This window comes from Eumetopias jubatus, unplaced genomic scaffold (assembly GCF_037043125.1).
Source record: "Eumetopias jubatus isolate StellerSeaLion01/CBP00866 unplaced genomic scaffold, mEumJub1_p1.0 scaffold_13, whole genome shotgun sequence".
NCBI classification, from domain to species: Eukaryota; Metazoa; Chordata; class Mammalia; order Carnivora; family Otariidae; genus Eumetopias; species Eumetopias jubatus.
Genome location: NW_028274819.1, coordinates 47,580,445 through 47,607,294, shown reverse-complemented (window position 1 = coordinate 47,607,294; position 26,850 = coordinate 47,580,445). Strand labels below are relative to the sequence as shown.

Below are 26,850 nucleotides of genomic sequence, written 5' to 3'. Positions count from 1 at the left end.
GTTTGATGTCTACTTCAGACATCAACCCCGTGTGATTTTCGAACGCTATACTTGACCCGCAGCCTTTGGGTTGAGGGGACAGGGATCCAGGTTTGTTCTCACCTAACAGCTCCTCCTGGCTCTAGTTATTTGTCTTCCTCTTCATTTCTCTCCCTGTCACCTTCCTCTCCAAGCCCCGTTGTGATGGTTTCCAGCTTCCCCTTCTGTCCGCTATCAGGATGTGGACGTCTTCACCGTTAGCTCCAGTCCTCTTCCTCTGAGCAGGTCAGGCCTTTGCTGTCTTGCTCTCTGCTGCCACAGACCAGCACAGTTGTGGGCCAACTTCCTTCCTCCTCAGCAGTGCCCTCCCACTGAACCCCCTGGAGTGGAGAGAGGCCCAGGAAAGGCATGGCCCTGGGGGTGGGGGGATGGAGGAAATTGGTTTCACAGATGTACTTTGACAGGTGTTATTGGCCTCCTTTCTTCCTTCCTGTCTATGTCATGAATTAGGCCCATGGGCCGCAGAGAATACCAGAGCAGCAAGCCTCCCTGGGCATTGGAAACCTCTCTGGTACCTAGAATTTACAGCACTTAGAACTGAGAGGGCCTTGGAGACTGCTTAGTCTCCTCCCTTTATCTCACAGAGGAGAAAACTCTGACGCCCAGAGAGTGACTGTCCTAAGGTTACTCAGTGAGCCCCTCCTCCCCTGTAATTGCTTCCTCTCCTGGCCACACAGCAACTGGGCCCTGCCTTATCTTCATCCTCATCTCTCAGCTGACTAAACCACCTTTCTCTTTAAACCTTCCTCAAAGAAACTGTGGTAATAGGTAGACAGGACACTCCTCGTCAGGGCTGCTCCTAGAGAAGGGGGCTCGTTGACAGGCTGCAGTATTCACCCAGTCCATAAATGTAATGCTGGGGACAGCGAGGAGACCTGCCCTGACACCCAAAAGGACAAAGAGAAGCACCACGGTGCAGTGGTTAAGAAGACAGACATGGGAACCAGGTCTGTGGGTTCAAATCCCTGAGCAGCGGCTTATAGAGGAGAGGGGCGGGGGGGGGGGGGGGCAAAGGCTGAGAACAGCACAAGTCTCTGTCCACTTAATAAAAGTGTGACCCGGGCACGTTAGCTCTCTGTGCCTTTACTTTCTCATCTGTAAAATGTGAATATTCACATAAGTGGAAAGGGCTTGGCAGAGTGTACTTAATAAGTCTTATATAAATGTTGAAAGAAAGACAGACAGAAAGAAAAGAAAGGAACCAACCAGGTAATTTAGGCCAGCTACTGATAGTAGGAAGCAGTTTGAAGAGAGGTGGATAGGGCAAGCTTCTTTGAGGAAGTAAGTTTTCAACTGGGCTGTGAAAGGTAAAGAGTATCCCTGCCTCTACACCTTTCTTTTATTTGCTGTGTCTTGTTCAAAGTTCCAGAAAGTCTGGGAGATGGTAGAACCATGATGGTAGACTCCTTCTTTTCAGAAAAAGACCTTGTTTTATGTGAGGAAGATTGAAGCTTTGGATTCCCCAGAGCCCTGCGCTCATCTTGTGGGACCTTAGGCTAGTCACTAGACCTTTGGGCTTTAGTCCTCCCCTCTGTGCAGTGGCGGGGAGTGAGGTTTGGTCATTGCTATACCCAGATGGCCTCTGGGTGGTCTGCAGGAGGGGGGCTTAAACTCTCCTCTCCCTTCCCTGTCATGGAAACAAAGCCAGGAAAGGTGGGACTGCCCATGTGCTGTGGGTTCCCTGAGTTCTGGAAAAAAGAAGCACGCATAGTTAGACAATTCATTCTTGGGCTTCTGAACATTTGCTTTCTCATGAAATTGTGAGTGGGGCTATGCTCTTCACATCCAATGACGTATGGAGCTAGTTTTTTTTTTTAATTAATTAATTTATTTGATAGAGAGAGGTAGAGAGCAGGGGGCAGGGAGGAGGGGCAGAGGGAGAGGGAGAGAATCTTAAGCAGACTCCATGCTAAGTGCAGAGCCCGACGCGGGGCTCCATCTCAAGACCCCGAGATCATGACCTGAGCTGAAACCAAGACTTGGGAGCTCAACTGACTGCGCCACTCAGGCGCCCCATGGAGCTAGTTTTTAAAATTGGCCTGCTGGGTTTGTTCTGGGGAATTCCTGAGCAAGACAGCTGACCCCAAGGGCCAGGCCCTTATTTTAGTACCTTCTCCTCCACCAGCCGGCTGACTCAGGTCATCCAGGAAATCAGGAAGATTAACACTTGCTCTTTTTCTCCTAGCCGAGATGCCACGCCAGTTTCCCAAGTTGAACATCTCTGAGGTGGATGAGCAAGTCCGGCTCCTGGCGGAGAAGGTGTTTGCTAAAGTGCTCCGGGAAGAGGACAGCAAAGATGCCCTGTCCCTTTTCACGGTCCCTGAGGACTGCCCCATCGGGCAGAAGGAGGCCAAGGAGAGGGAGCTGCAAAAGGAGCTGGAGGAGCAGAAGTCTGTGGAGACGGCAAAAAGGTTTGTCCCCACCACCCAGCTCATGTGTGCACACTTGTGGAGGCCCAGGTGGGCTGTGGTTATGTGTCCTGAGATAAGCTGGCCTGTCCCTAGGAGCTGAGTTGGTTTCTTAACCAAGAACACTTAATTGACCACTTACTTCTTTTTTTTAAATTATTTTTATTTTTATTGTTATGTTAATCACCATACATTACATCATTAGTTTTTGATGTAGTGTTCCATGATTCATTGTTTGTGCATGACACCCAGTGCTCCACGCAGAATGTGCCCTCCTTAATACCCATCACCAGGCTAACCTATCCCCCCACCCCCCTCCCCTCTAGAACCCTCAGTTTGTTTTTCAGAGTCCATCGTCTCTCATGGTTCGTCTCCCCCTCCGACTTACTCCCCTTCATTCTTCCCCTCCTGCTATCTTCTTCTTCTTTTTTTTTCTTAACATATATTGCATTATTTGTTTCAGAAGTACAGATCTGTGATTCAACAGTCTTGCACAATTCACAGTGCTCACCATAGCACATACCCTCCCCAAAGTCTATTGCCCAGCCACCCCATCCCTCCTACCCACTCCACTCCAGCAACCCTCAGTTTGTTTCCTGAGATTAAGAATTCCTCATATCAGTGAGGTCATATGATACATGTCTTTCTCTGATTGACTTATTTCACTCAGCATAACACCCTCCAGTTCTATCCACGTTCTTGCAAATGGCAAGATCTCATTCCTTTTGATGGCTGCATAATATTCCATTGTGTATATATACCACTTCTTCTTTATCCATTCTTCTGTCGATGGACATCTTGGCTCTTTCCACAGTTTGGCTATTGTGGACATTGCTGCTATAAACATTGGGGTGCACGTACCCCTTCGGATCCCTACATTTGTATCTTTGTGGTAAATACCCAGTAGTGCAATTGCTGGATCGTATGGTAGCTCTATTTTCAACTGTTTGAGGAACCTCCATACTATTTTCCAGAGTGGTTGCACCAGCTTGCATTCCCACCAACAGTGTAGGAGGGTTCTCCTTTCTCCACATCCCCGCCGACATCTGTCATTTCCTGACTTGTTAACTTTAGCCATTCTGACTGGTGTGAGGTGGTATCTCATTGAAGTTTTGATTTGGATTTCCCTGATGCCGAGCGATGTTGGGCACTTTTTCATGTGTCTTTTGGCCATTTGGATGTCTTCCTTTGGAAAAATGTCTGTTCATGTCTTCTGCCCATTTCTTGATTGAATTATTTGTTCTTTGGGTGTTGAGTTGGATAAGTTCTTTATAGATTTTGGATACTAGCCCTTTATCTGATGTGTCATTTGCATATTTTCTCCCATTCTGTCAGTTGTCTTTTGGTTTTGTGGACTGTTTCTTTTGCTGTGCAAAAGCTTTTTATCTTGATGAAGTCCCAAGAGTGCATTTTTGCCCTTGCTTCCCTTGCCTTTGGTGATGTTTCTAGGAAGAAGTTGCTGCGGCTGGGGTCGAAGAGGTTGCTACCTGTGTTCTCCTTTAGGATTTTGATGGACTCCTGTCTCACATTTAGGTCTTTCAACCATTTGGAGTCTATTTTTGGTTGTGGTGTAAGGAAATGGTCCGGTTTCATTCTTCTGCATGTGGCTGTCCAATTTTCCCAACACCATTTGTTGAAGAGACTGTCTTTTTTCCACTGGACATTCTTTCCTGCTTTGACAAAGATGAGTTGACCATAGAGTTGAGGGTCCATTTCTGGGCTCTCTATTCTGTTCCACTGATCTATGTGTCTGTTTTTGTGCCAGTACCATACTGTCTTGATGATGACAGTTTTGTAATAGAGCTGGAAGTCCGGAATTGTGATGCCGCCAGCTTTGCTTTTCTTTTTCAATATTCCTCTGGCTATTCGGGGTCTCTTCTGGTTCCATACAAATTTTAGGATTATTTGTTCCATTTCTTTGAAAAAAGTGGATGGTGTTTTGATGGGGATTGCACTGAATGTGTAGATTGCTCTAGGTAGCATTGACATCTTCACAATGTTTGTTCTTCCACTCCATGAGCATGGAACGTTTTTCCATTTCTTTGTGTCTTCTTCAATTTCTTTCATGAGTATTTTATAGTTTTCTGAGTACAGATCCTTTGCCTCTTTGGTTCAATTTATTCCTAGGTATCTTATGGTTTTGGGTGCAATTGTAAATGGGATCGACTCCTTGATTTGTCTCTCTTCTGTCTTATTGTTTGTGTATAGGAATGCCACTGATTTCTGTGCATTGATTTTATATCCTGCTACTTTACTGAATTCCTGTATGAGTCCTAGCAGTTTTGGGGTGGAGTCTTTTGAGTTTTCCACATACAGTATCATATCATCTGCAAAGAGTGAGAGTTTGACTTCCTCTTTGCCGATTTGGATGCCTTTGATTTCTTTTTGTTGTCTGATTGCTGTGGCTAGGACTTCTAATACTATGTTGAATAGCAGTGGTGAGAGTGGACATCCCTGCCACGTTCCTGACCTTAGGGGAAAAGCTCTCAGCTTTTCCCTATTGAGAATGATATTCGCTGTAGGTTTTTCATAGATGGCTTTTATGATACTGAGGTATGTACCCTCTATCCCTATGCTCTGAAGAGTTTTGATCAAGAAAGGATGCTGTACTTTGTCAAATGCTTTTTCTGCATCTATTGAGAGGGTCATATGATTCTTGTTCTTTCTTTTGTTAATATATTGTATCACGTTGAATGATTTGCGGATGTTGAACCAACCTTGCAGCCCAGGGATAAATCCCACTTGGTCATGGTGAATAATCCTTTTAATGTACTGTTGGATCCTATTGGCTAGTATTTTGGTGAGAATTTTTGCATCCATGTTCATCAAGGATATTGGTCTGTAATTCTCCTTTTGATGGGGTCTTTGTCTGGTTTGGGGATCAAGGTAATGGTGGCCTCATAAAATGAGTTTGGAAGTTTTCCTTCCATTTCTATTCTTTGGAACAATTTCAGGAGAATAGGTATTAATTCTTCTTGAAATGTCTGATAGAATTCCCCTGGGAAGCCATCTGGCCCTGGGCTTTTGTTTGTTGGGAGATTTTGGATGACTGCTTCAATTTCCTTAGTGGTTATAGGTCTGTTCAGGTTTTCTATTTCTTCCTGGTTCAATTTTGGTAGTTGATACATCTCTAGGAATGCACCCATTTCTTCCAGGTTATCTAATTTGCTGGCATAGAGCTGCTCATAATATGTTCTTATAATTGTATTTCTTTGGTGTTGGTTGTGATCTCTCCTCTTTCATTCATGATTTTGTTGATGTGGGTCATTTCTCTTTTCTTTTGGATCAGTCTGGCCAGGGGTTTATCAATCTTGTTAATTCTTTCAAAGAACCAGCTCCTAGTTTCGTTGATCTGTTCTACTGTTCTTTTGGTTTCTATTTCATTGATTTCTGCTCTGATCTTTATTATTTCTCTTCTCCTGCTGGGTTTAGGCTTTATTTGCTGTTCTTCCTCCAGCTTCTTTAGGTGTAGGGTTAGGTTGTGTATTTGAGACCTTTCTTGTTTCTTGAGAAAGGCTTGTATTACTCTATACTTTCCTCTCAGGACTGCCTTTGCTGTATCCCAAAGATTTTGAACAGTTGTGTTTTCATTTTCATTGGTTTCCATGAATTTTTTTAATTCTTCTTTAATTTCCTGGTTGACCCATTCATTCTTTAGTAGGATGCTCTTTAGCCTCCATGTATTTGAGTTCTTTCCAACTTTCCTCTTGTGCTTGAGTTGTAGTTTAAAGCATTGTGGTCTGAAAATATGCAGGGAATAATCCCAATCTTTTGGTACCGGTTGAGACCTGATTTGTGACCTAGGATGTGATCAATTCTGGAGAATGTTCCATGGGCACTAGAGAAGAATGTGTATTCCGTTGCTTTGGGATGGAATGTTCTGAATATGTCTGTGAAGTCCATTTGGTCCAGTGTTTCATTTAAAGTCTTTATTTTCTTGTTGATCTTTTGCTTAGATGATCTGTCCATTTCAGTCAGGGGGGTGTTAAAGTCCCCCAGTATTATTGTATTGTTGTCAATGTGTTTCTTTGCTTTTGTTATTAATTGCTTATATAATTGGCTGCTCCCATGTTAGGGGCATAGATATTTACAATTGTTAGATCTTCTTGTTGGATAGACCCTTTAAGTAGGCTAGAGTGTCCTTCTTCATCTCTTATTACAGTCTTTGTGTTAAAATCTAATTTGTCTGATATAAGGATTGCCACCCCAGCTTTCTTTTGGTGTCCATTAGCATGGTAAATGGTTTTCCACCCCCTCACTTTCAATGTGGGGGTGTCTTTGGGTCTAAAATGAGTCTCTTGCAGACAGCATATCAATGGGTCTTGTTTTTTAATCCAATCTGATAGCCTGTGTCTTTTGATTGGGGCGTTTAGCCCATTTACATTCAGGGTAACTATTGAAAGATATGAATTTCGTGCCATTGTATTGCTTGTAAGGTGACTGTTACTGTATATTGTCTGTGTTCCTTTCTGATCTATGCTGCTTTTAGGCTCTCTCTTTGCTTAGAGGACCCCTTTCAATATTTCTTGGAGGGCTGGTTTCGTGTTTGCAAATTCCTTTAGTTTTTGTTTGTCCTGGAAGCTTTTTATCTCTCCTTCTATTTTCAATGACAGCCTAGCTGGATATAGTATTCTTGGCTGCATATTTCTCTCGTTTAGTGCTCTGAAGATATCATGCCAGTCCTTTCTGGCCTGCCAGGTCTCTGTGGATAGGTCTGTTGCCAATCTAATTTTTCTACCATTGTAGGTTACATATCTCTTCTCCCGAGCTGCTTTCAGGATTTTCTCTTTGTCTCTGAGACTCTTAAGTTTTACTATTAGATGTCGGGGTGTTGACCCATTTTTATTGATTTTGAGAGGGGTTCTCTGTGCCTCCTGGATTTTGATGCCTGTTTCCTTCCCCACATTAGGGAAGTTCTCCGCTATAATTTGCTCCAATATACCTTCTGCCCCTCTCTCTCTTTCTTCTTCTTCTGGGATCCCAATTATTCTACTGTTGTTTCGTCTTGTCGTATTGCTTATCTCTCGAATTCTGCCCTCCTGATCCTGTAGTTGTTTATCTCTCTTTTTCTCAGCCTCTTTATTTTCCATCATTTGGTCTTCTATATCACTGATTCTCCCTTATGCCTCATTTTTCCTAGCACTTAGTGCCCCCATTTTTGATTGCACCTCATTAATAGCCTTTTTGATTTCGACTTGGTTAGATTTTGGTTCTTTTATTTCTCGAGAAAGGGTGTCTCTAATAACTTCCACACTTTTTTCAAGCCCAGCTATTATCTTTGAAGTCATGATTCCGAACTCTAGGTCCGACATCATACTAATGTCTGTATTGAGTAGGTCCCTGGCAGATGGTACTACCTCTTGTTCTTTTTGCTGAGGTGATTTTTTTCATCTTGTCTTTTGTCCAGAGGAGAACAGATGAATGAGAGAACAAAATGCTAACAGGTTAATAATGTCCCCAGCAAATATACTCTATACAAATCAGAAAAGACCTGAAACCAGGGGAAAAGAAAGGGAAAGAAAGAAAAAAGAGGAAAAAAACAGAAAAAGAAAAAGATAAAAACAAACAAAAACAGAACAAAACAAAACAAAAACAGAATATGATCAGACTAGTGTATAGATCAGTGCCACACACTAGATTTTGGGCATATTTTGGTCTGTTAGAAGAAAGTGCCTCCTAAAATTTTAAAGGAAGAAAGACATATATGTACAAAATAAAGGTTGATACAATGAAGGGATGGAAAGTGACTATAAAGATGAAAATTGTAAAAGATTTTATAAAAGGAATTGATAAGAAGTTGTTTGAAAAAAGAAAGAAGATTAAAAAAAAAAGGGGAGAGAATGTGATCAGGCAGGAGACTAGAACAAAGCCATACACTAGTGATTTAGGGTATATTTTGATCTGTTAGGAGAAACTGTATCTCAAAATTTTAAAGAGAGAACAACTTATATATATATGCCAAAAATCAGGGTAACTACTATGAAGGGGTAAAATTTGACTCTAAAAATGAAACATAAAAAAATTTTTTTTAAAAAAGGGATTGATAAGATGTTGGTTGAAAAAGGGAAAAAGAAAAATTCAAAAAAAGACAAAAACAGTTAAAAAATTAACTTTGAAAAACTAATGAATCATGGTAAAAAAGCCATGAATTCTATGACCACTTACTTCTTGAAGTATGTCTCGGTGCCTGTGTTTGGTTGAAAAGATCAAAACCCACTTTTTCTCGTCTGCCGTTTGAATAACAAATGGTGTGCGTAAACACACACCATTTGCAAATGATATTTCCATGTTCTTATTGGAAATTTGAGGATTTCTTGGGAAACAACAATTTTACTTCTTTTCATCACTTGACAAGTACTTGGCATTATTAAATAAGTCCATTCACTATTTGCCAGGTGCTGTACCAGGTGCTGAGGATCACTAATGAACAAAGTAGATATAGTCCCTGCCCTGTAGAGCTTACAGTTAGTTGGTCTAGACCATAGTTAAGTAACAGGACAAGTTAGATAAAACATGGCAAGTTCTGGTAAGACCTATATCAGTTTGGGTCGAACCAGAAAAAAACAGGAGCCATGTAAGTACTGGAAATAGGATTTTAATGCAGGGAATGGTTACCGAGGTGGTAGGGAACCGAGACGACAAGCAGAGGACAGAGACTGGAAGCAGTAGGAATCCGCTACCAGTCTAGGCTGGAGGGATGATGGGAAGAAGTTGTGTTGCTGACGCCCGGTGCCTCGGGTGGGGGAGTTGGAACCATGGTGGCCTTCTCAATGGAAGATGAGCCAGGGAGGAGAGGCCACGGCTGCAGAGATGCTTCTAAGGCAGAGATGGAAGCAGGAGATACCTGGCTTTAATCCTTCTGGCACCTTCCAGTTTCTCCCAGTGGTTGCCACTGGCCAAACCTAGCCAGAAGCCAGCTGACACAAAGCTGGAAACACAGGGGAAGGTGAGGAGTGGATCTGAGCATGCACAGGACTAGCATGGGTGCTATGTGGTGGATGAATAAGGAGTTGGAGGAGGGAGGGAGAGAGAGAGGGAGAGAGAGAGAGAGAGAGAGGGAGAGGGAGGGAGTAACCACAGGCTGGAGGGAGGGTCAGGACTCAGGTCAGACTGGCCTTGGGCTCCCTGATAAGAAGTTGGGATCTTAGTACAAGGGCAATGTGAAGTCCTCATCGTTTCAGTTTATCTCACCCAGGAGAGTGGAATTGAAGAAGAAAGGAGCTCTGAGAAAGTGTCTAGTGGGGCTTTAGCTAGGTGCCTGCCCAGCCAGCACACTGCAGATTTCAGAGCTAACTAACATAGTAGAGCTTGAGCCCTGTGACTTCATCAGCAATCAGGTCCTTCCTAAGATACCACCTAATTTTTAAAGGGAAGCCCTTTGCTTTCTGGTAGTCTAGAATTTCAGTATTTCCTTAACGTTTTGGGAAAGAAGTAAAAAGCTGAGTACTGGCATAAAGGCAAGAACAGAACTTCACCATCCAAAAGAAGTCCTTTCCTTCGTCTGAGGGGTTCTGAGCCCCCGAAGTGAAGGGGTAGAGTGTGCCATCTGTCATCTGTGCGTGCCAGCCGGTGTTAGGTGAGGGGGAGTGGCTGCCAGCCCTGCGGTGTGCTCCTCCCTGGAGGGGCAAGAAGAGCGGGACTGTGGAGACCCTCCTCCACCCTGCACTGGCTCAACAGAGGGCTGGCTTTATGAACTGAATGGTGTGCAGGGCCCTCTGTGTCATATGAATCGTGCATTTTAGACCCTTAATAATGAGAAGAGAAGAAGTCCTGGCATTTCTTGTTATTAGGAATAGTGGGTTTCTGAGGCCACTTTCCATTACAGGGTGATGCTGGGCCTGATGTCTCCAAAAAGAGGTTGTTCTCTTCTTATCAATGTCCAGCCTAACAGCAAAATGGAAACCTTCTTACTCTTGGTCCACATGGTGCTCCATGGTTTCCAGAAACTCTTCTGTAGGCTCCTCTCCAGAAATCATGTTCTGTCCCTCCTTGCTAGGATTGGTGGATTGGTGGTCTCAGTCTGCATCTCTCTGGAAGCTCCTTGAGATCTGCCTCTGGTTCCCACCTTATCCCCAGGATCCAGCCCAGGACTTAGCCCATGGTGATGAGCAGTGGGTGTGTAGCAGAGAAAAGATGTCCTGTTCCTTCGCAGCCAATGCAGATACTACATCAGAGTGGCTACAGCTCTCCAGACCACTGTGTTCTGCCACCACTAGAATGTTCTATGACCTTGGAAAATTAGGAAACTCCTCTGTGCCCCAAGTCTCTTCCTCACCTAAAAAGCGGGGATGGTAACAGTAGCTACTTTTGTGGGGTGTTGTGAGGAATGAGGGGAATCACATGGGAAGGGCTTAGGACAGTGCCTGGGTCACAGGAAGCCCCATGTCCCTGTTCCGGGTTTGCTCGAATCCCTGCCGAGGAGACAGGTGCAGCAGATGCTCGCTGCGGGCTCAGTGCTGGGCTGCTTGCCTTCTTTACTCCCCACATCAAGCTGATTAGTTGGATATTCTGATTGACTTCCATTTTGCAGATTGGGAACCTAGGGCTCAGAGACGTTAAATTAGCCTGCACGAGGATGCATAGTGAGGAAGTGACAGAGCAGGGACTAGAACCCATGTCTTTTGAATCTAGAACCCCAACTTTGATCACCAGGCTATTCCATCTCCAGCCAGGGGTGGAGTCTTTGGTGCAACCTGGAGATGCTGGAATGACACCGGCTGCTGCTCGCCAGGGTATAATTGCTGGCTTTTGAATGAAAGGTAAGGCAGCTGGGCCAAAGCTCCTCACTGCCTACTGGTTTTCTGCCAAAGGACGGACTGGTCCCTGGACTTACCTGTGGGAAGTCCCAGTGTTGTTCAGAGCTGTATGCCCCTAATCTGTCTTTTAGCTTCACTGCTCAGTAGAGGCACCATTATGCAAATATTCAGATGTGAGCAGTCCCTGGAGGAACCCTCTCCCCAGCTTCCTCTTTATTTCTGGCTCCTCCCTGACATTCTGGAATATAAATGGTGATATGGAGCCGTGCTGTAAGGAACCCACAAGCCCGGAGCCAGCAGCACATCTCCAGATGCCCGGAGTCTGCGGGTCTGTTTCAAACTGTGACATGAGAAAGGGCATCCAGTTTGGACAAAGCCCTTCCTCCTGGCTCCTGTGACAAGCCTGAATATTCTTGGTACTTGGAGAAGACCTTTCTTTACAACCATTGCCTTTTTCTCTCTTTTTAAAAAAGAAAAAGAAAGAAAGAAAGAAAAAAAGAAAGAAAGAGAAAGAGAGGCACAGACTATTATTGTAAGTGTCATGTAAAGGCACAAACTAAAACCAGGAAGTAAACCAGCTTCTTATAAAAAGAAGAAAAACTGGATGGTGAATAGGAAAGATGAGCCTCTGCAGCATGGAGGCTGGGTGTCCAGGTTGCCAGCAACTCTAAGAGCTGAGCTGGGCTCAGACATCACCCTTCTAGGATGGGGCCCGACGCCAGGGAGCCAATGTTCCAGGCTGCTCAGAGAAGCTCTCATTTTGCAGGCTAGACCGGATGAGGAGACCAGCAGGGACAGCTTGCCACAGGGCCCTGCTTCCTCAGGAAGATGACACTGGGATTCTGTTGGGAGTCCCAGGTCTCGGCTGGGACTTGGGGGCAGGCCAAGGTGAGATGGTTGGGCGGACGATCTGTGGAATCAAAGGGGGCAGGGAAAAGAAGACGGGAGAAGCGGAGAGGTACCCAGAAGCTATCCCTTTGTCCACATTGAATCCTATCATCCTCCCGAGCCAGAGCTCACCCACTCCACTGAAGAACAAAGTTGCAGCTTAGGGCCACATTGATGGCAACGCGAAGAATGTTTAACCAAAGTGTACATTAGTGCTCCCCAGCTCTCCTGTTTCTTCCTTTTAAACAGCTTTATTGAGATGTAATTCACATGCCATGCAATCTACCCATTTAACGTGCATAATTCAATTGTTTTATTATATTTGCAGACTTAGGCAACCATCACCGCGATCAACTTTAGAGCATTTTTATCACCCCCAAAAGAAACCCTGTAGTTTTTAGCTGTCTTCTCGTCAATACTCCCATCCCATCTCCTACTTATTCTTTACACAGAGTTCTAATAACCTTGATGGTCTTACCCTGTGACAGATGTAAGGAAGGAGATTAGAAGTGGGGAGAGGGATTTCCATGGGCAGGGACGCAGAAGTGGCGCGTGGTGACTGTGAACTCAGGCATGGTGGTCAGGCCACCGGGTTCAGATAACAGCCCATCTCTTACTACTGAGGGGCCTCTGGCAAGGCTCTTAACTGCAGGAACCTATTTCCTGATCTGCACAATGAGGATAATAAAAGCACGTACCTTGCAAGAATTAAATGAGCTAATACGCATGACTACTTAAGACAGTGCTTGGAACATCACTAGTGTTTTTGTTTTTATCATCATTATTATTTGACAGTCAACAGTGAAGGAGAAAGTCATGAAAAGCAGACACAAGAATTCGAAGCACAGCAGTCTTGGGACAAAATGCCTCTAAGCTCATGACTGGGTAACACAATGATGACTACAAGTCATCGAGAGAATTTTAAATTGTGTTCAGCATGCTCTGATTAAAATATAGGAATTACGGATTTCATTTGAAAAAAGCCACACCATAGCTGTTTTTTTTTTTTTAATTAGGGTATAAGGGGGCCAGATTTTATCTGAAAAGTGTAGCTTTCTAGAACAGCTACTTTCCCAGTAAAACAGATAAACAGGTATTTGTTAGGAATTGAGCATGGTACAGCTAGTGTTATTAAATCGTTCTGTTTCATGAAATTTCTTAAATCAGGGGTAGGTAACTTTTTAAATTCAGGGCCATTAATAAAGGAGCCACATTTATTTTCTTTAAAAGATTTTTTTAAATTTATTTATTTGAGAGAGAGAGAGAGAGAAAAAAGCAGGCTGCATGCCCAGCATGGATCCCAACATGGGGCTCAATCTCAGGACCCTGAAATCATGACCTAAGCTGAAATCAAGAGTCGGACACCCAACCAATGAGCACCCCGGTGTCCCAAGGAGCTTCATTTAAACAGTTTGATTCATCTGCTTTTAAAGTTAAGAATAGAGAGTATTAGGCCTATTTTAAAAGATAGTCAAGATTATACTTCATTTTGACCTCCAGAGTCTTTTAGGAGGAAGGGCAGCTGGGAAGGACTGGGGAGAGGGAGGAAGGGAGCTGGCAGGCAGCGGAGACCCACATTTGGTCAGGAGGGAGCCAAGGGAGACAGTGATGGGTGAGGGCGGGTTATCAGAGGGAGGTGAAGGGAGAGACAGGGGTTGAGGTTGTGAGTCTTTACACCTGATAGGCTTCAAGTGTGCAAATCAAAGCTATGCCCACCTGGGCAGGCTGCTGGTCACTTGATGTGCACACAGAGTAGGTGCTGTCCGTGGGGCCCACGGGCCTGGCATCCTTTCTCACAGCACCCGCCCATCATGGGCACACACCATAGTCAGCTATATCTGCTTTCTCCTTTCTGGGTGAGCTGTGACCTCGGGTATCAATCACTGCTCCCCTTCTTAGACCACGGGTCCCCACTTCCCCAGGAATCAGTGCAATGATGGTGGAAGCAATGGGGACAGATGAACCTCTGGAAGTGGGGGGTGCCTGCCCCACCTAATGGCATTCAGTTTCAAACTATTAATAAATCTCCATGGTGGTTTGGGACTCTTGCCCCAAACCTTTAAAATGGTAATTCTCATCTGGAGGGGTAGAGGCTGCCAGAATGATCTGAGTGTGTGTGTGGGGGGGAGCATTCAAACAAGCCTGCCCATTCTGGAGTGTTCCCCATTCCCTTTGGGAATGACGTAGGTAGACTTCTCTGACCCTGCTGCTTCACTGCTCTCACCCCCAGTCTGATTAGGTGTCTCCTCTGGGATCCCCAAACATCCAGAGCATCTCACACACCAACCCCATTGTGTGATGACAGTCTGTTGAATCGTCTGACCAGCTATGCTATCATCAGACAGCTGCTGTAGTCCGGGGTATAGTTTCTCTCCCTCTACCCCTGGGGCCTGACACTTGGTACTTTATTGAGTAAAGTGAGGTCTGTGTGTGGCCGCCTGATTCACTGTACACAATTGAGAGCCTTTGGTGAACGGTTTGCTTTGGTGATTTCCCCAGCCTGGAAGTCCTCTGGACAGACTACACAGGGCATCGGGCTTCAGAAGGTCCCTGGGAAGATGCTGGTTGCTCTCTAGAAGATCGAGGAGGGCCTTGAGGTCTTAACTTGGGTTTGGCGTAGAATCAAATGTTATTACGGGAAGGCTTTGGGGTGCCCAGGAGCTGAGGAGGGCTGGGGAGTGGGGCAGGGTAAGGATGGGGACACAGTGAATGGCAGGGGCAGCCAAGGGCCGTAGAGCTGGGGCAGGAACGGTACCAGACAGGTGCTGAGAGGTACTGTAATAACAGCCCATGTGACCAGTTCATGTCCTTGTGTTGAGGGCCTGTTTGGGCAAGAAAGTCTCTGTGGCCCAGGAGGCCCATCCATTTCAGAGAGGATGAAGCTGCTCCTGGCCCCTTGGGCCCTCAGGCCTGGCCTGGAGCTGGTATGCTCACAGCCCCACACTCTGCCAGCTCTTTGGCAGGACTGAGTTTCTGCCAGGTGGATATGTGGGTGGGGGAAGGAAGGGGCCTTCCAGCTGTGGCAGAGAGAGCTGGCTCACTCTGGTGTCCCAAGGGCTAGCACGAGGTACAACAGATGGGACTCTGGACAGACAGATCTTGGCCCATCATAAGGAAGTGCTTTCTAACAGTGACAACAGATCATGTTTTGTTCACCTTGTTTGCATGCTTAGCACTGGCCTGGCCCAGAGTAAGTGCTTGGTGAATGTTTCTTGAGTAAATGATTGATGGCTGATGTCTTGTTCAGAAATGTAATGAGCTGTTTGTCAGTGGAGGTGTTTAAGCAGAGGTTGTCTTAGTGAGGGGACTGGGGTGTGTAATGTTTAAAATCCTTTTCAGCTAAGATACCCCATGGTTCTCTACTTCAGATAAAGCTTATGGCTCCTTCTTTTATTACTGTTACGCATGTGGGGCTTCAGAGGGTCTTGAGAGGGAAAGAAAGACAGGTGTGTAGACACACACACACACACACACACACATTCAGTCACTCAGTTGCTGCTCTCCACCTTCGTTGGCTGAGCCTTGACTGGATGGAATGGATGCTACGTATGGGCCTATGGTAGATAGAATTTCTAAAATGCTCCCCCACCAAAGATGGCCCTCTCTAACTCCAGACCCTCTGAATATGATGAGACATCACTCCTGCAATTAGACTATAGTATATGGCACAACAGTCTTACAGCTGCATGGAACTGGATTGTGCCAACACCCCGCATAAGCATGGAAGTGGATTCTTTCCTAGAGTCCCCAGATAAGAGCTCAGTGAAGCCAGAATCTTGACTTTGGCCTTTCGATACCCCAAGCATAGAGCATAGAGCCCAGCCAAGCCCACCCAGACTTCTCACCTACAGAACTGTGAGCCAATAAATCGGTGTGCTTTTAGGCCACCAAGCTTGTGGTAATTTGTTATGCAGCGATAGAAAATAAATACAGGGCCCTCTCCTTGGGCTCCGTTTAGCTTTTCCAATTTGCTGAGATACAAGCTTAATGGTTAGCTCTGGTTACTCTAAGCCCTTGCCCAGGGTGAGTGAGCCCTGAGGAGATGCCCCATCTGTTGTTAAACCTGTCTCTTGTGCCTGTAGAATCAGGGCTCTCAGCCCCGGGATGCCCACATGTGACAATCTGGCGCTCACTTGAAGACCAAGATGGAGCCATAATGGACGTCTTCAAGAAGAGTTCTTTGGGCACAGCTGGGGGGTACTGGCTTCCTCATTGTGGCAGAAGAATATGGATATTCTTAGGACAAACCTGGTGGGCTCCTGGCTTAGGCAGCCTTCCAGCTTCCTGGACGTGGTGGGCTTTATGATCTTTCTTACCTGTTGCTCACCTTACACGTCATCTTGCTTCTCCTTGGTGAGACCAGCCCTCAGGCGGCATTGGCTGAGGCATGGAGGGGGGTGAAGTGGGCAAAGAGAAAAACCATGAGCTGGCAGGCGTGTGAGTGACACAAACGCCAGAGTCTCATGGGATCCAGCTGAACCGGTCAGAATGTTAGAGGGAGGCCAAAGTAATAGCTCTTCCTGTAGGTGTGAACGTCCAAAAGATGCCAAAGTGAGAACTTTATTGCTCAAGGTGAATCTGCCTCTGAGGAATGATTGACTGGCATGAGTGGACATCTTCCTTGGGGCAGGATGCCTAGCTCAGCTCTGTGGAATGGATGGGTGGCAGGCTGGAGAGAGCCTGGGCTGGAGGCTCCTGGAGTTCAGGCTGAGTTTCTGGAACGACTCAGTACCTCTGTTATGCAGGGTCATGGGCTGGGCAAAGGCAAACACCTGAAAAGGGGCTGCCTCTACTTTCCAGGTGCAAACAGCCTGGCCCCAAACAAGGGATAACACAGGTGGGCAGATAAGGATCAGAGAGCCATGGCAAGTGGTAGGTGTATAGACAGAGGAGGTCAATGTGCTTCCTGAAAAATTGGCAGTGGGCCTGTGAGGAGACCTGGCCAAGGGTCAGGAGGAAGATAACTGCTTCTAGGTGACTCATAACACCTGTTTGGAGATCAGACAATTTCCCCACCCCTGCTAGGTATCATGGTACCTGGAGAAGAGAGGGGTTCTATGGGCTCTGGTGGGTCATTGGGTCTTTTTGCTGGTGGCTGTAGGCCCTGGCTATCCTGCTGGGCCCTCAGCTAGTTTCTGGCATTGGATACTCCAATGCTGGGGGACTGGGGTCTTTAAAGACAGAGAAAAAGATGTGGGAGAGGGGAGTGCTCATGGCTTCACCTCATTGCTTCACCTTCAACTCCCTTCCTGGGGATCCTAGGACTTGGGGTGATGTCACTGAAACGTTACTCTTTAGTTAACGAGGAAGGTGAGTATTTATGAACCACTGCAAATAAGCATGAGCTTGCAGCCTTTTAAACCACCTTGTGCCCACTTCCCCAAGAGTTTGTGAAATCATCTTTTGGTGCTAAAGTGACAGGTCCAAAGGGCCCTGAACTTGATGCTGACCACTCTCTTTCCCATAATAGAGATACAGGTCTGTGCCTGCCCAGCAGTAGCAGTGGCAAGGATGGAGCATGTCGGGCTTGAGGAAGGAGCAGCGGGGGTGACAAGGTGGAGCAGGGTCCCTGGGAGGCTAAGGGCTAGCTGCCACCTTGCCATGTGACCTTGAGCATGCTCTCTTCTATTTCTGGGCCCCTGACTCCTTCATGAAGAAGAGACGTGGGACTAGTGGGTGGTCACGCTCTCTCCTGGTTCCAGTGCCCCAGATTTTGAACTCTGTGAAATGCAAGGTGGGTGTCATCTGTGAGCCTGTTCACTGTCCTTCCTGAGGCTGTCCACGTGCTGGGACTTAGAGTGTGGGTGACTTGACCGGGTCCTCACTCCTCCTGCCTTCGGTGTGAGACTCTGGCAGTGTGGTTGGCTCTCTGTCTCCCCAAGGTTCTGCGTGCCGTGCAAACACAGGCCACGGCCATTCTTGGTGACCCCAGGGAGGGGTGTCTGCAGGGCTGTTCTGTACCTCAGGCAGAGATGTGAGTGAGAGGAAGGCATAATGAGCAATTTCTTAATGGTAGGGCCAGTACCAGTGATGAATCAGAGGGCAATTCTCCTGCCATGTGCATAATAAAGCCCCAATTCCTGGCTGATGTTTCCCACTTTTCCTTGTCCTTGGCTTTTAGAAAGAAAAGTTTCAAGATGATTCGGTCCCAGTCCCTGTCTCTGCAAATGCCGACGCAGCAAGATTGGAAGGGCCCCCCGACGGCCAGTCCGGTCATGTCTCCCACGACCCCTGTGCTCCCTGGCACCACTTCCCAGCCCACGCCGGTGCCCTATGCCATGCCCGAGTTCCAGCGGGTCACCATCAGTGGAGATTACTGTGCCGGGGTAAGGTGTCTCCCACTCCCCACTCTCTACCTGCGCCCCTGGGGCCTGCGTGAGGGCCCATGTGCTTTGTGCAGAGGCTGGGGTCCTTGCCCACCAGGGACATGCCTAGCGCTGAAGCCTGGTCTGGTCCATGGGTGTCTGGGAGGTGGTGGGCAGGAGGCACAGGAGTCTGAAGAGAAGGAGGGTCTTAGTGAAGGTTGTGGGGTACGGGTGTGGCTAGGGCACTGCTCCTTCCTGTGTGGGGGGGGCGAAGGCTGCGGGCTGGCACACTGGGCCTGTGGCCTGCAAAGTCCTTGTGTTCTGTGGGTCCAGAATGCTGCTCTCAATCCCTGCAGCCCACTCAGGAAGATGCCAGCTCAGACCCTTGAGTGTTTCCAAATGTTGAGTGGACTCGAAGTCCACGTGTTGACTGGTTTGTGTGGAATCAGTCATTGCTGGTTCAGCTCCTTCTGTGGGATTCGGCTCAGTATCCTTAAATACAGGCTAGACTCTCCCAACCAGGAAGAGGGGGTCTTGATGAGAAAATGAGCAAGCTCAGTTACTGAAAATGTGCTAATTTTCTTGGCTGGATGATGCATTTTTATTGCTTCCTTCTTAAAGAGAAGTATCACTTAGTACAGGGTTAAGTTTGGTTCTCTCTCCCTGGCCCTCACCCTGCTACCCACACCTCAGTTGTCCTTGTCATTGTCAACTCTCTTCTTCTTCTTCGTCTTTTTTTTTTTTTTTTGAGAGAGAGAGGGCACACACATGTGCAAGGTGGAGGGGAGTCAGAGGGAGAGGGAGAGAGAGTCCCAAGCAGACTCTCTGCTGAGCGTGGAGCCCGACGTGATGCAGGACTCCATCTCACATCCCTGAGATCATGACCTGAGCTGAAATCAAGAGTCAGATGCTTAACCGACTGTGCCACCCAGATGCCCCCCACATACTTTATTTTTTGAGGCAATCCTTGGTTTTGGTTTCTTATGTGTATCTAAAATTAATTAGGCACATATAATTTGTTTATTTTTACATAAATGGTAGTTTACTATACACATTATACTGACTCTAGCTTTTCTCACTTAACAGCACATCTAGGAGGTAATGCCATATTAATATATAAAGAACATCCTTGTTCTTTTTTTTTAACAAGTGCATAATATTCCTCTGTGTGGGTGTACCACACTTAAGTTCCTATGGATGGGAATTTTGTTGGATTGGACACAATGCAGGCCTTCTCTGAAGATGCAGCGTCCTGACCAGGAGTCCTTAATGTCTACCTGGCTTCTGACATGTGGGCAGAACAGGAGAAGGGGGAGTAGAGGTGGACCAGCAGCCAGCTGAATGAGAGGATGTTGGCTTGGTGCAGTAGCTAGCTTCTTTCCATTGGTCTCCTGGCATGGAGCCCCTGAATTGGGCAGTTGGTCCCCAGAGAGCTATGAGTCCATGAGAGGCAGGCTGACCTTGCAGATCACCTTGGCTCTCAGTGGGCCTGCTGCCGGGCATAGGGCCCGCAGTGTGTATAAGCTGGCTGGTGGCTGCTGGTCCACTGGGCTCCTGAGCACCCTTTCTGATACTTCAGCCATGGCCTGAGCCCCTTGCCCTGCTGGGTCCATTGGCTCTGCGAAGTGTTTGGCTTTGTCATTGGCAGGGACATATTTTTGTCTAAGGTTCTAAGATGTTTGTGTCTATTCATCTATTCCTGCTGCTCTCAGAAGCCGTCCACTGGAAGGTGTAAAATGGAGTTAATGTGGGGACACATGGAATCAGGAAGGGAGAAGCTACTTTCTTAACAAAAGCGAGGAGCAACATTGAGTAAAAGTATAAAAACATGCATCGGAAAGCTATATACCAACTTCCTTCCTCTGAGCCTGGAGTGGAGTGGAGGAGCAGGGAGGGTGGAGTTTTAGCTGTGTCTGTGATGATTTATTTATTCAAATATATGGGAGATCTGGAACAGTAATGAAAAACATTAGAAGTTTTAGCTCTGGAAGGTAGACACATGGGTGTCTGTCATATTATCTTCACTGCTTGTCTGTGTGTTTAAAATGTTTTAAAACTAAAAGTGGTTTTTAATTAAAGCAGAGAGGAAACTTCCAGGAACACCCCCCACACCTCTGTGCTCCACTGGCATCTTGTACCTCCCTCTGCTCTGTGTCACTTACGTCCTGTTATGACTGTGAGTTTAGCTGCTTGTCTCCCCAGACACGTTTGGGTTTCTGCCACACACCTCCTTCCCAGACAGACAGAGATAAATGAGCCCACTGGAAGGTGGGAATTTATCTCTTCCATCTTTGAGAAACAGGCAGCTCTGGGAAGGCAGAACATGCTTAGGTGTTGGGAGCCAATCAGATCAGAATCTGAAGTCTGACTTTGTAACTTCTGGCGAGTGATTTATCCTCTCTGGGTGGCGGTTTCCCTCTTGGTAGAATGGGTTGCTGTGAAGACCAAAATGAAATCTAACACTTGCCAATAAGTGCTTGTTGACTGGGTGAATTGGGTGATTCACAGACGAAGCAGAAGCCAGGGGGTGGCAAAGCAGGAGACTGAGCGTGCAGAGTTTTTATGTTTACCTCTGGGGGACCCCTGTGTTTTCTCCAATGAAAGCGATGATCCTCACCCTGCTCAGGGCTATGGTCCAGGGCCTGGCTCTTCATGTTCAGGGTGCAGCAGGAGGGCTGTGGTTTAACTACCAGCACCAGAGGCTGGTCTTGGGGTGCAGGCTGGAGGACCTGCCTTCCTCTGAGTCTCCAGCAGCCGTCATTCTCCTCCTGGGCCAGGGGTCCCTGGGCTCAGTCATCGAGTAGGAGGACATGTAGGACCCAGCACAGAGTTGTACTCAGGACTAGGATTTATTACAGTGAACAGATGCAGAGCAAAGTCAGCACAGGGAAAGGGACAGGCAGTAGAATCTGCCAGAGCCCAGACTCCTCTCCCTGTGGCGTCAGCAGGACACGCTTCATTCCTTCAGCGTTGACTCATGACATGTTTGAAGTGTTGTCTACCACGGAAGCTCATCAGACTGAGCACCCAAGGTTAATAAAAACCTTGTCTTCCAGACTCCCAGAGAAAACGAGGTGTTCAGCATAAACTGTAGTGTTTGTGCAAACCGTTTAGGCTGGATGAGGTGCTCATATTAGCGAGTGGTGGGAAGGCACTCGAAACCCAAGTTCTCAGCTGCCAGCTGAAAGCCAACTTTGCAGGAGATCTTGCTACGGACTGTGGTCTCAGTCCTTCTATGTGGACTCTTCTCTGCCTACACCCTTCTGCAGATCACTGTGGAAGACTATGAACAGGCTGCCAAGAGCCTGGCCAAGGCCTTGATGATACGGGAGAAGTATGCCAGGCTTGCCTACCACCGCTTTCCACGGACCACTGCCCAGTACCTGGGCCATCGGCGGGTAGACACCACACCTCCGGAAGAAGGCCTCCCAGGTAGGGCACTGTGAGTGCATGGAGGGGGTCCTAAATGGGGCATGGCCCAAGAGTTGGTCAGGACTTTTTCCTGACTGGATATATTTTTCCCAGATGGTGTTTTAAGGACAGGGCCCTGGTATTGGCTTCCTACACCCAAAGATTCCTTCTGTGTGCACTCTATGCTCTGCTCTGGGTAGAACTGAGCTATAGCAGTTCAGAGAGATAGGCAATCTCATCCTGGATATTTAAAACAATACCACGACAGTAAATGCTGAATTTGCTAGTGGGGTGGGGTAGAGTGGGGGTAGACGCAGAGTGCATGTTCTGGGGGCAGGGAAAGTAGGCTCTGGAGTCAAACACACCTACCTCCTGGTCTCAGCTCCACCACTGTCTTGGGCAAACCTCAGTTTCTCAATCTGTAAAACGGGACTAATATCTATGCCCTGGGTCCGTTCTGAGGATTGAATGAAAGAATGCACATGAAGTACTTAGTGCAGTTCTGGCACCTGGTGAATGTTCAGTCAATGGTAGCTGCATTTACACTGCAGAATTTGGGGAAGAAGAGATCAGAGATGGCAGGATGGTTTCTGGGGGAGTCTGGCCTAAGAAGGACCTAGGAGCAGTAGAGGCTGTAAGTTAGGTAAGATGAATGAAGACAACAAGAAACCACCATCTGTAAAGGTGGTACTGGGAGATCAGGCAAGGGCCTGCTGGTCTGTGCCAGTGCCCAGGACCCTGGCTGCCCTCTGGGTGTAATGGGTGCCAAGGGGTCTCCTGTCCAGGTTTTCCCTGAAACTCTGAGACCTGGACATTGAACATCTGTGACCACCTGGGACCCTGGTTAAATCTCAGCCCTTCCGGGCCTATTTCCCTATCTGTCTGAGGCTAGTCGATGCTACCTGCCCCAGTTTGGGCAAGGGCAGACAGGACCAGCTGTCAAATGTGTACTTTATACAAAACAGAGTACCCAGGGGGTCTGGGAATGAGCCTGGTGAGGCAGAGGCTGTGGCTTCTTGCAGGACGCTGGCACACTTTAGGGACTCCTGAGCTAGCCTGGGGCTGTGCCTGATGGGGGAACATGCTTCAGCCCCTGTGATGCCTCATGTGTGCTCTGGGGCGGTTTGTTCTGAGCACTGACTGGGGGGGACACCCAGGAAGGTCACCAGGCCTTGGCTGCTTTCTTCGATGAAGATTCCAGGGCTTCCGCCTGCTGAGGCTGGCAGCTGAGCAGCTGCGCCCTATGTGGGGTTGGCTGGTGTGCAGAGTCAGAGCCCCCAGATCTACTGCTATTGAGCATAACCTCTGTTCCTTGGCCAGAGATGGAGCTTATGTAGAGTCAGGAGAACTCATGGTAAGAGTGATGAGAATAATGTCGTCTAATTGATGGGTTAGGCATTACTATTACAAAGCATTTCTTATACCCACTTTTGCAGCCTTTGCAACATCCCATTAAGGCAGGGTGTGTTATTCTCAGATGAGCAGGCAGGATCAGAGAGGTGAAGTGGTTTGTTCAGTCTCATAACTGGGAAATGGCCAAGCGGCATTTTCTGTCTCCTGTGGGCTAACAGCCCTGGGGACAGAGAACTCTGTCCTTGCCATTCCCTGCTCTGAGCTGCCTATTCTGTGCTTATTTGGGGAGGAGGGGAGCCCTCCTTCCATCTAGCCCCTTGGCTGCCCTGGGCTCAGGAAGATGTGGGAGGACAGGGACAATTATTCCCACTGGGCAGTCCCAGGTGCTGCCTATTATTTTATTAGGAGAAGACACAATAGCCCTTTGTAATGTGCCTGGAGTCCCTGTCATGTCCAGGAGGCTGAAGCTCATTTCAGTTAAATTAAAAACATTTACTGAAGTGCCAGCCATGTGCCAGGGACTGTTCTAGGAAATGCGGATACAGCAGTAAACAAACCAAACATAAATGACCCAAGATAAGTAAGTGGAATTATTTTCCATAGTGGCAAATGCTAAGGAGACAATATAAAGGAAGGAAGGAGATATGTGATGTCAGGGCAGGTGAGAGCGGTGGGGGTGGTGGGGTTTGAGATGAGATGACGAGGCTAGCCCTCCCTGAGGTGACTTCTGAGCTCACGTGAGCTCATGAGGTCAAGGGCACTTTGCAATCACTCAATCCTGTTTTGCAGACTTCCACCCTCCCCCTCTGCCCCAGGAAGACCCTTACTGTCTGGACAATGCTCCCCCCAACCTGGGCTACCTGGTCCGCATGCAGGGGGGCATCCTCTTTGTGTACGATAACAAGAAGATGCTGGAGCGCCAGGAGCCCCACAGCCTGCCCTACCCCGACCTGGAGACCTACACCGTGGACATGAGCCACATCCTGGCTCTCATCACAGATGGCCCCACGTAAGCCGGCTTCTCCCAAGTCTGCCTCTCTTTGCATGGTGGCTGTTCTGTAGGAAGGGGCTGGGAAAGGCCAACCAGATCCCCCTTTTACTCCGGGCTTTCCTGCACTTAAATCATCTCAGAAAGAGAGTACTTTCCCTTTCCCCCCATGCTTTGTGGGTTCCTGCAACAATTTTCCATCATAGGCTGGCATGTTCTTAGAGTCAGTACTACCTGTCTCTTCGGCATCCTAAAGCTGGAGCTTCTGTTTCTTAGAGGCCACCTGTGCACCTTAAAGGGGCAGTTTTCCCTCTCCCCACTCAGGCTGGCAGCCTTGCAGAGGTGCAGCCCAGGGCATCACAGATGGTGGAAGAGAGAAGACGTTGCTTTGGTTGTTGGGTTTTCCATGTTTCTGGAGGGGAGAGTGCAGGGAGCCTGGGAGCTTTGTGCCATGACCCCCAGGATGCTCGCTCCCTCGTGGGCTTGGCTTGAGCTAAACTGGAAGGCAGTTGTCTCCCTGCATTTGGTCCCTCCCTTCTTGGTGAGCACTTCAGCTAATCAGCAAAGGAGGTTCGGCAGGCCTGGCCCCTGAACTGGGGAATGGCTGTGCTGAGTGCTCGGTCAGGACCCAGCAGTGGGGGCAGGGAAAGGGTGCGGTCACTACCCAGGAGCCTCTCTTGCCCTGCCTTCAAGGTTTTGCAGGGAATGGTGTGATGTCAGTTTCCAAAGGAGGAAGGTGGGCCCCAGGGGGGTGGGCAGAGTGGGTCTCAGGCCTCCTTGATCTGAGGGCAGAGCTAAGATCCGGTAGGGGGAAAAGGCAGTTTCCAGGAGCTTGCCTCTGCCATGTGAGGAGAAGCTATGAGGGGAAGCCTTGGGAGGGAGTGGAAGGGGAGGACCCAGGCTGTTCCAGGAGGTATGTGAGCAGGGGTTGTCCTGTCCCAGAGGCTGTCCAGGCCAGTCCTGCTGGTAAAGGGACTAAGTGAGATGGCCTTTGAAATCCCTCCTGACTCAGATTCTTTATGTTTCCTCTGAGCTCTGCTCTGGGGCTTGTCTCGGTTGACATGATGGTGCTGTTCCAGGGTTGGCAGCTGCTCCTGATGAAAGTCCGAGTGATTTCATGCCAAGGGAGCTGCTGTTTATTTGGGGGTCACAGGAAGCAGGGTGGCATGACTTGTGGTTGGAAGTTCCGTGTGGCTGTGGGTACAGGCACATGGCCAGGCCCCTGGGCTGGGTATGGGCTGGAAGTTGGCCGGGAGCAGTGAGCATTCCCACCCTTGGTGGCCTTTGCTGGCTGGCGGGAGCATCAGTCCCTGCAGAGATTTCTGTCCTAGTAACAAACATCTCTGTATTCCTCATCTGCTCGTGATACAAAACCTCTCTGCTTGTCCTGAAATCTCAGAGTCGAAGGGTCTTCAGGTCTCGGGGTTTGCAGAATGTCATTAGGTCACCGGATGCTTTCTTCCCATGCCAATGTGGGTGGGTCTTGCCTTATAGTTTGGCTGTATTACTGAGATTCTGGGCAGAAATGCAATTCCTTTTAAGGAGTTAAAGGTGGCTGAGGATCAATGGGAACACAGAAGGAAGGAAGGGATGAGGAGGGAGACCTTTACTGAGCATCCACTCTGCTCAGTCTTGGCCACTGCCATCTCCATATTTGTTCATGGGAAACTGAGGTTTGGCATGAATTGCCTAAAAGCACATACAGCTAGAAGTCCGAGAACCTGCACGAGTTCGCAAAGTCAGCCTTGCACTGCCCTGAATGGACTCTCTACTCATGTCACAGAACACATGGAGGTGGTTACACAGTCCAGCTGGGTCTGCAGAAAGCTGGAACTGCCACATCCCTCCCTGCTACATCCTGACCTTCCACCTGAGGGCCGGTCCCCACAGCTGCTGGAGGTCTCCAAACTGGAGAGCTCCATGTGACTTCTCCTCAACTGTGGTTTCTCCCCCTTCCCCATCTGCAGGAAAACATACTGTCACCGGCGACTGAACTTTCTGGAATCTAAGTTCAGCCTTCACGAGATGTTAAATGAAATGTCTGAGTTCAAAGAGTTGAAGAGTAACCCCCACCGAGACTTCTATAACGTGAGAAAGGTGCGTCAGTGGGCCACTATTGAGAACAACCCCTCCCAGTCCCCCTCCCAACTCACTGGGATGCCCTGAGCCAGTCTGGGGCTGGTCCCCTGTGTGGCCTTCCTTGGCCAGAGGAGTGTGATGTGTACATGCGGAAGAAAGACTGGCGAGTTGCCTTCCTTCTCCCGGGCCATGCCTCAGACGGTACTTGGTATGACTCTAGGTGGAAACCTTTGTCCGTGTTATGTATCTGTTGCAAAGTGCCCTCTAACTTGGAAAATAGGATATGGTCTGTTAATTGGTCATAAGACTTGAGGCCAGGCTACTTGTAAGGTGGAGGATGTATTAGATTCATCATGGAGAGAAAAGGCTGTTAAGACCTCTTTGGACTTGGGAGTTGGTGGTTTTGCTTCCTTCTGGATCAGAAGTAGGTAAGGAAAAGCATCCCATGCACTCCCGTCTTGCCCCTCCCCTAGGGTGCGTGAGCAGCCTTAGCCTGGGTTTGGGTGCCCGCAGCCTGCAGGGGCTGTGGCTGGGGCAGGTCTGTGTGTTAAGTGGTCATGGCCTCCAGCTGTTCCATTTTATTCCATTTAACTAATATCAGTGCTAAGCCTGGGGTGTTTAAT

The 26,850-nt window shown here is 47.9% G+C and overlaps 1 protein-coding gene across 9 annotated transcripts in view; it reads left to right on the top strand.

Moving 5' to 3' along the window:
* The window catches only part of AMPD3 (adenosine monophosphate deaminase 3), a 52,143-nt gene that overhangs the window by 8,122 nt on the left and 17,171 nt on the right, over positions 1 to 26,850 (top strand). For 5 of the 9 annotated variants that reach the window (XM_028116870.2, XM_028116871.2, XM_028116873.2 and 2 more), the window contains exons 2-6: positions 2,225 to 2,450; positions 18,213 to 18,417; positions 21,666 to 21,828; positions 23,950 to 24,169; positions 26,116 to 26,245. In XM_028116870.2, the coding sequence (XP_027972671.1) occupies positions 2,225 to 2,450; positions 18,213 to 18,417; positions 21,666 to 21,828; positions 23,950 to 24,169; positions 26,116 to 26,245 (944 nt within the window). Of the gene's footprint in view, positions 1 to 851; positions 987 to 2,224; positions 2,451 to 17,765; positions 17,826 to 18,212; positions 18,418 to 21,665; positions 21,829 to 23,949; positions 24,170 to 26,115; positions 26,246 to 26,850 lie in introns of those variants that run through there. The other 4 variants (XR_003611361.2, XM_028116877.2, XM_028116869.2 and 1 more) reach the window with 4 other exon arrangements.